Raw genomic sequence first — 8,789 nt, forward strand, 5'->3', positions numbered from 1 at the left:
ACCCACTTCTTTTTTCTAATACTAAACAAATTTTAATTTTAAAATAATTAAATACCAGAAAGTTGCAAAAATAGTACACATAACTTTCTTTCTCCTAAATTATTTGCAAATAAGTTGCGGACACAATGTCTCATCGCCTCCTCATACTTTAGTGCAGCAGTTGGTAAACTATAGCCTGTGGCCAAATCTGGCCTGCCAACTGTTTTCACACAGTCCTGAAGGTACGATGTTTTTTATTATTTTTAAATAGTTGAAAAAAATCAAAAGAATAATATTTCATGACACATGAAAATTAATTATATGAAATTCAAATTTCAGCGTCTATAAAAACAGCATTATTGGAACACAGCCATGCTCATTCTTTTATATTGTCTGTGGCTGCTTTCACACTGTAACAGCAGAGCAGAGTAGCTGCCACTGAGACCATATGGCCCACAAAGTCTAAAATATTTACTATCTAGCCCTTGACAGACAAAGTTTGCCAACCCCTGCTTTTAGTGCATGTGATTCCTACAAACGAGGACATTCTCCTACATAACCACAATACAACCATCAAAATCAGAAAACACTGACATATTACTACCACCTAACCCACAGGCCCCCATTCAAGTTTCACAGACTGTTCCAGTAATCTCCTGCACAGCAAAGGAGCCAATCCAGGATTCCATGTTTGCATTTAGCTGTCATGTCTTTAGTCTCTTTCAATCTGGAACAGTTCCTTGGTCTTTCCTTTGACTTCTATGACTTGACACTTTTGCAGATTATAGGCTAGTGAGTTTGTAGAATGTCCCTTAATTTAAGTTTGCCAATGTTTCCTCATGATTAGATTCAGGTTATGCATTTTTTGGCAAGAATATCACAGAAGTGATGCTGTGCTCTTTTCAGTGCATCTTCTAACAAGTGGCATATGATTTTAATTTGTCCCATCAGTGGTGATGTTAACTTCACCACTGATTATGGTGGTGCCTACCAGGCCTTTCCATTGTAAAGTTACATGCTTTCTCTTTGTAATTAATAAGTATTTTGTGGGTTGTCTCCACTTCAATTCTAGAAATTCTACTCAAAGTAACAGGTCAAATACCACCTCCTTCAAGCCTTCCTATAGCCTCAATTTCTCACTCTCCTATACTGCTGTAGACTTTCGTGTCTTTATCAGCATTTAATTGTCATGAATGGTAGTTAACTGTACTAATTACCCTCACCAACACCTCTACAGCTTACAGTAATAGGCAACAGACCAGAGTGTGGGTTAATGGTCAAGGCTCTGGAATTGGAAGACCTAGATTTGAATCCCAACTTTGTCACTTAATAACTATGTCATTTCAGGTTATTTCACCTCTCCAAGCTTGTTTCTTTAATTGGAAAATAAAGTGATTAATCCCCATTGCATAAAGGGTTATGAGAATTAAGCAAAATAGGCTGTGTATTACAGTTCCAGGCTCAATAAATGTCAACTAGCATTATTTTTTGACCATTCTTGAATACAGGAACCCTGCGTTCCTTGTGCCCACCTGCCAATGACCAAGACAGCACTTCACCTAAGTAGAAACTGGATAAATGTTAACTGAACAGAATGTTTAATTTTGAAATACTGATACTTCTTTCATGAGGCTAATCCCACCACCTCTCTCAATGCCCCTGTTGAGTGCTAACTGTGGATAAAATAGAGAATTAAGAGCTCCAAGCACTAATAATTAAATGTAAATTATTACAGAAACTTTCATATGCATAGAGATTCTTTTTACTTCCAAAGAGCTACCACATCTGTGCACATTTCATTCTCCCAAGACAACCATGAAATGACTGCAGAAACTTTTACAGAAGGCTGTCCATGGAACAACCCACCTCATTTCTGCTTCAGGGCCACTGCACTTACTATTCTCTTCCAAAATGCTCTCCCCTTGGGCATGTATACCTTGTTCCTTCATCTCACCCAGGTCTCTACTATATAAAACGTTACCTTCTCTGAGAAGCCTTCCCTTGTCACTCTAAAAAAAGCTCCACCTTGGGCTTCCCTGGTGGCGCAGTGGTTGACAGTCCGCCTGCCGATGCGGGGGACGCGGGTTCGTGCCCCGGTCCGGGAGGATCCCACATGCCGCGCCATGGCCGCTGGGCCTGCGCGTCCGGGGCCTGTGCTCCGCAGCGGGAGAGGCCGCAGCAGTGAGAGGCCCGCGTACCGCAAAAAAAAAAAAAAAAAAAAAAAAAAAAGCTCCACCTATACACACATTCTCCAACCCCCACTTTCATTGTTTTATTATTTTTATTAACATTTATCATTAACTGACACGTATCTATTCGTGTATTTACTGTCATCTCTCCAACTACAGTTGAAGCAAGGAGTGTTTTTTTTCACTTAGAACGGTGCCTGGCACAAAATAGAACCTCAATCAGTATTTGCTCAATGACTAAATGAGTGACTCCAACAAGGCACCCAGAAGATAGCTGACTTGCCCACAGTTGCACAAATTAGTTAATTTCGGTACCAAACTTCACCGCAGCTTCCCGCTACAACACTCTCCAAGAAAAACAGAGTAAGGATGGAGAGAGCTTGGTAGAGAAAGGGTGAAGGCAGCACAGCTGGAAGAGGGACTGAGACAGGTGCATGGACAGTGCAAGAACGACCCCTGCCCCGGGAAAGGGTTTTAAAGATGGACAGGAGGGAACCCCGGAATCTGTGTGTGTGTGTGTGAGGGCGGTGTGGTAGGGCCTTCATTCCCTTTCCCGCCTCATCTGTAAAGTGAAAGGAGGAGATAGCATATAACGTCTCCTCCACATCTGCCATTATTTAATTTCCCATCCCACAGGAGCAACCTTCCCATGCCGTGGACCCGCGTCAACTCACCTCCCGCTGCTCAGCCAGAAACTCCGAGTAGGCCGCCGGAGACCGCGCTTCCGTCCAACGCCGCCGCACCGCCTGCGCCCGCTGTTCGGAAGGACCCCGTAGGCGCCGCGGTCGCGTTTCTGCCTCGGAGGACAGCCCTTTGCCTGTGGACCAGCTCGGAAGAATGCCGGCCGCGGACACAGGAACCTGCGAGGCGGAGTTGTGGGTCCCCAAACCAAGGCGTGGGCTGCTCCAAAGAAAACAAGGCCCGAGGAGGCGAGAATCTGATCAGGCGCCTCGGGGCTACCCTGACGGGGGCCTTCGGGGAGGTCACGTGGGCAGGCTGTTAGAGCAGTTGCTGGGCAACCACAGCTGCTGGGCGTGGGCTACGCTGAGCAGACGTGGTCTGGCGGTAACTGGGGATCCCCAAAGAAAGGAAACCAGGGCGCTGGCTGCTGGGGTGAAGGTCAGGGGGTAGGAGGATTAGGTGTTCTATTTATTCAGTGACTGGCAAGGGCTCAGAACTAGACAGGAGCCAGGACACCTGAGTTCAGTTCCTGGCCAACCCAGCCTCCTTCTTGATCTTCAAGCTTACCCATGTTGGGGTGGAGGGGGAGGGCACGGGGTTGGTTGTAGACCTCAAGCTTCCCGGCCCTAGGGCTGTTGATGATGACTTCACCACGTAATCTAGCTTAGTGCACTAGGAGTCTGATGGTCAAAGGGGTCTCACAGTAAGGAAATGCTAGAGCCAAGACTAGAACCCATATAGGTGATCTCCGTGTAGAACGGGTCAATCAGCCTCAGATATGCGGAGGCTGCAGAAGTACAGTGGCAGAGCTAAAGAGGTTGCCCAAGAACCTAGGAATCTGTGCTCCAGCCCTGGCTGGACAGAGGGATTTGGAAACGGGGATCATTGAGCCCCTTCTTCTGCCACCTCTACTTGATTTCCTGCTCAGTCACTGCATCTGGTTTGGGTGGAAAGTATCATTCCTCGTTAAAGACATTTAACAATGAGTGGAATTTTATCCCAGGGCTCAAGAGTAGGTTACAATAGTTCTGCTTTTGTGTGAGGGCCTCTATCACAACTCGCTATAGAGTGAGTCCATGTGGAAATGTGAAGGGGCTGAATTCTGAAATCCAAATGCTTCCTCAGCCAAAGCACCAATGCTAAAATATTTTTAGAGGCAGAATAAAAAAGAATGAAAAATTGCCGTTTAAAACAACATGGATGGACCTAGAGGGTGTTATGCTAAGGTATTATACAGCATTACAGGATATTATAAGTCAGACAGAGAAAGACAAATACTGTATGATTTCACTTATATGTGGAATCTAAAACACAAATGAACAAACAAAACAGAACAAACTGGTGGTTGCCAGAGGGGAAGGGGGTGGTGGGGTGGATGAACTAGGTTAAGAAGCACAAACTTCCAGGTATAAAATATATGAGAATGTAATATACAGAATAGGGAATATAGTCAATATTATTGTAATAACCTTAAATGATGACAGATGGTAACAAGACTTATTGTGGTGATCATCTTGTAATGTATATAAATGTCGAATCACTATGTTGTACACCTGAAACTAATATAACATTGTATGTCAATTATACTTTAATTAAAAAAATATTTTCAGAGGCAGAGAGCAAAATTAAGACATGGCACTAAATTGAAAGTCAAGACTATTTTCATTGGCAACAAATCTTAAGCAAGACCTCACTGTGCAACTCAGCTTCCCTCTGTAAAATAGAGAGCTAGATTTTTATAACACCCCCCTCAAGATAAGTGACTAGACATCTAGAGTGCTTTGGGGTCATTCTGTGGGCTGGCAAAGAATCCAGATGCAACCCCCCACCCTGATATTCACCCTCTGCTGACATTCATTCCCTTTGCCTTCCCAGGCACAGGCCATGAAAAGGAATGACATCATTGACTTCAAGGCTTTGGAGAAAGAGCTGCAGGCTGCACTCACTGCTGATGAGAAGTACAAACGGGAAAATGCTGCCAAGTTACGGGCAGTGGAACAGAGGGTGGCTTCCTATGAGGAGTTCAGGTCGGCTTACTGCCACTTTTCTCAGGCTCTCCTGTTATGGTTTACCATAGTGGATAAGAGCGTGCACTTGAAGTCAGACAATTCTGGGCTCAATCTTGGCCGTACCTTCTGCTACCTGTGTGATCCTGTGCAAGTTATTTAACCTATCTGAGCCTCTGTTCCTCATCCGTAAGAGAGAGTAACCACTGTCATGATTAAATGTTATTGCACGTAAGATTCTGAGCACAATATCTGGCACGTGGAAAGTGCTCAAAAGTTGTCAGCTATTGTTGCTGTTGTTGTTATTATCATTGTCATATTGGCCTGCCAACAGGTTCAGCCGGTATCACGCAAAGTCCAGCCACCTCACACCTACAGATGGCATTAGGTCCATCCCCTAATCTCTGTCCCTTGCCTGTAGGGGTATTGTCCTTGCATCACATCTGAAGCCGCTGGAGCCGAAGGACAAGATAGGAGGAAAGAGGACTGTGCCCTGGAACTGTCACACTATTCAAGGAAGGCCCTCCCAGGATGAAACCACTGAAATCTCCCCGGTAGGTGAGGCCCAGCAGGATTCTCTGCCTTAAACCTCCAACCCTGTTTTCTTATAACACATATGTTTTCCTTATTTCTCATGTAAAGCCAACAGAGGCAGCTTTCTGCCTCCAATCCCAGGAAGAAAAGCAACCAACGGGTGGTGAGGCCCAAACCAACCAGAACAAGTCAGAAAGGTGGGCTCGGCAGGCCCCTGTCGTTCAGTCCTTGTCCCACTCCCAGATCAGCTTTGGGCTGCTCTGCCTCGAGTTATATGGTATAGAGCCTATGATCCTCTGGCGGTGTTGGGAAGGAGATCCAGCCTGTCATATCCTTAATACTCATCTTGAGTTCCTTTCTCTCCTCCCGAGGTTTCCAATTACCCCCTCTCCTGCCCTGCCCAGAGTAAACTCTGACTTAGTCTTGCAGAGCAGGGCTATGTCCAAATTCATCAGTAGGAAAAGTCTGGTACAACTGAGAGTCTCAAATCACAGCCTGGGTTCCTTGGGACCCTCCCTCCCCATCCCATCCCTTGTTCCCTCATCTGAAAATGAGGCCCACAGGGACCGCAGCCTTGCCAGTGATCAGAGAGTGATACTAGAGCTCAAATGAAAATCCACAGGCTCCCCTCACTCTCACTGTCACAGAGCAGCTGGAGGAGCTCTGTACTCTCTTTCCTTCCTTTGCGATCCAGGAGAAAACACTCCTCCAGCCCGAGACCTCGGCTGAGTTCTACCGTGATTGGCGGCGATACTTGCGGAGTGGGTCAGAGCGCTACGAGGCCCTGCTGCAGCTCGGGGGCCCAAACCTGGGCCGCCTCTTCCAGATAGATGTGGGGTTTGGACTTCTAGGGGAGATGCTGATGGCGCTGGCTGATCACGTGAGGCCAGCTGACCGGTGGGTGGTGCTGGGAATCCTGCGCAGCCTGGCCGGCACCGGCCGCTTCACCCTGAACCTGAGCCTGATGAGCCATGCGGAGAGAGAGAGCTGCAGATCCTTGTTTCAGAAGTTGCAGGCCATGGGCACCCCCAGCCTGGAGGGGCGGGATCTGGGGGAGCAGCCTGGTGGGCTTCAGGAAGAGGAGAGTCTTCTGCAAGAGCTGCTGAGGCTGTACCATGTGGACTGATGGGACCAGTTACCTTCAGAGGCCCCCAGTGGTCACTGGAGGCATTTTTCGTTGTCTCGAGGGCTCTGCAAGACTGTAGTGAAGAGCCCACACCTAACTCCCTCTGGTCTTGGAAGTTTCACAACAAAAGCAGTAACTGAATTTTCCCTTTTCCTCCAGCCTCTTGGGGGCTCCATATTCTGAACTGTTAGATCCACAGGATGGTCAAGGGCCCAAGAAGTTGAAAGACGTTTGCTTCCCACCCTTAGAGTCTGCCAGTCTGCTAGCCCACGGCCCTGAGAGGTGGGTGAGCACCCAACCAAACACCGGTACCACCAGTTATAGCCTCCACTCAAAAAAAGGAAAAAGCAAAATTGTTAATCTTCCATGATAAATTAATACTGATCTCCATAGCTCTTAACAAGAGTATTTGTAACTGGAAACCAACAGAATGGACATTTAATCGATAAATGATCAAATGCTACCTCATTTGAGGTGCAGTATTTTTCTCCAGCTCCAGGGGCTGAGTTCCCGTGCAGGTTGGGCCTGGGAAAACCCCAAGCCATCAGCTCAGGCCTGGCCAGCCTCCCAGGCATCTTCAGGTGGCCAGATGTGCAGGTAGGAGGGTTGCCTTCAACTCCTGGATTAACCAAAGGGAGGACCTTTCCACTGGGCAGGCAGGGCAGGGCCTGGAACAGAGAGGCAGAGATTCCCCTGTCCTGGTACCTGGGCCCTTGCTTCTTATTCTGGCTTCCCCTGATCCATTCTTGAGTGAGTGCCAGTGTTCTAGAAAGGGGACAAAGGGCCAGGTTCTAGAATGGTTTTCCCTCAAGATCACGTCCGGAACGTTAGAAGGGCATCTTGTACATCCACTGGGAATAAATTGCCTTATCTGTGGCAGCTTCCTCTGCAGATTGTTGCTTCTTTTCCTGGCTGCTGAATCCTTTCCTCATCTAGATGCCTCCTCCCAGCAGTGATTTCTAGAAGCCCCATAGGCCTCTAGTGCCTAGGTTCTGCCCCGCCCCCTCTGACTCTTCCCTCGCGCAGGCATGAACCTGGCCCAGGCCACTGTGCTCCTGTGGGTGTTGGGGAGCCTCCAGGCCTTTGAAATCGTGGAGAAGGAGAACATTTTTCAGAGGACCCCCTGCCCAGCGTTCCTGATGTTCGACAATGCAGCCTACCTGGCTGACATGAGCTTCGAGCTCCCCTGCCACTGCAAGCCCGAGGAGGTGTCTGCTGTCGTCTGGTACTATCAGAAGCACCTCGGCAGCGGCCACACCAAAGTGCTGACGGACTTTGATGGGCGGGTCCTGACGGAGGCAGCCCAGGTGCGCGTGGGCAGCGACATGCTGGTCCGCTTCAGCATCCACATGTTCAGCCTGTTGGTCTTCCGGGCGCAGCCCGAGGACTCAGGCTTGTATTTCTGCGGCACCCGCAAGGGGGACTACTTTTACGCCTACGACGTGGACATCCAGAGCAGTGAGAGGATGGTGGCCACCTTCGAGGACCAGGGCCAGGAGCCCTTCGCAGATGAGTACCACGGGAGCCTCCGTGTCTTCACCACCTTCTGGGAGTGGACCCCCTGCGACCGCTGCGGGGTGCGCGGGGAGCAGTGGCGCATTGGCCTGTGTTACCTGCAGAGCCCAGGCCTCTCCCCCCGCTACCGCAAGACACTGCCCGACGTGGTGTCCTGTGGTTCACGGGCTGTGCCCAGGCAGCTCCGGGCCAAGGCCAGAGACCACGTCCCTGAGCTGCTGCTTCGGAGCTGCCTGGTGCCCTGCGAGGAGAAGAAGAAAATCCAGGAGGGTGTGATGGCCCTCTTCAGCTACGTGGCCAAAGTGGGCAGCCGGCCCTGGTTGCCCCCGGTGCCCATTCAGTTCCACCAGCAGAGGCTGGGCCATGGACTAATCATCTCCTGTCCCGGGGCCCGGCCGGAGCATGCCGTGGCCTGGGACAAGGACCAACAGTACCTCTACCGCACGCAGTACCTAAAGGGCGTCAACAGGTCCATGAGGGTGTTCATCGACCACGGCAACCATCTCCACATCCGCTTCACCCAGCTGGAAGACCGGGGCATCTACTATTGCTGGCGGCAGGGCGTGCGCATCGCTGGGCTCCGACTGGGCGTGACATCTCGAGGCCGCTACCCAGTCTCGTTCTCCAACCCCGAGATTCGGGCTGCCCTGGTGCTCACCCTGATAGGCTACCTGCTCATCACAGCAGTCTTCATCACTATTCAGCTCTGTCGTTGCTGCTGTTACTTATTCCGCTGTTATCCCAACTTCTCCCCCTAGG

At 49.4% G+C, this 8,789-nt stretch overlaps 3 protein-coding genes across 3 annotated transcripts in view; 2 read left to right on the forward strand and 1 right to left on the reverse strand.

Annotated features, from left to right (window-relative positions):
* EFTUD2 (elongation factor Tu GTP binding domain containing 2) overlaps positions 1-2,919 on the reverse strand; it is a 33,126-nt gene extending 30,207 nt beyond the window's left edge. The window contains exon 1 of the mRNA XM_060135964.1: positions 2,843-2,919. The gene's annotated coding sequence lies outside the window, so the exon portion shown is untranslated. The remainder of the gene's footprint in view (positions 1-2,842) is intronic.
* A 330-nt stretch (positions 2,920-3,249) lies between these two features.
* CCDC103 (coiled-coil domain containing 103) lies at positions 3,250-6,515 on the forward strand. Its single transcript, XM_060134885.1, has 5 exons — positions 3,250-3,287; positions 4,004-4,075; positions 4,725-4,876; positions 5,277-5,409; positions 6,084-6,515. The coding sequence occupies exons 2-5, from the start codon at positions 4,046-4,048 to the stop codon at positions 6,513-6,515; spliced, it is 747 nt and encodes a 248-aa protein (XP_059990868.1). The 5' UTR covers positions 3,250-3,287; positions 4,004-4,045.
* Positions 6,516-7,543: 1,028 nt separating this feature from the next.
* FAM187A (family with sequence similarity 187 member A) lies at positions 7,544-8,788 on the forward strand. The gene has a single exon (XM_060136165.1). It carries the CDS (start codon positions 7,544-7,546, stop codon positions 8,786-8,788), a length of 1,245 nt encoding a protein of 414 aa, XP_059992148.1.
* Position 8,789: the final 1 nt, after the last annotated feature.

Source organism: Lagenorhynchus albirostris, chromosome 20 (assembly GCF_949774975.1).
Source record: "Lagenorhynchus albirostris chromosome 20, mLagAlb1.1, whole genome shotgun sequence".
Lineage (NCBI taxonomy): Eukaryota > Metazoa > Chordata > Mammalia > Artiodactyla > Delphinidae > Lagenorhynchus > Lagenorhynchus albirostris.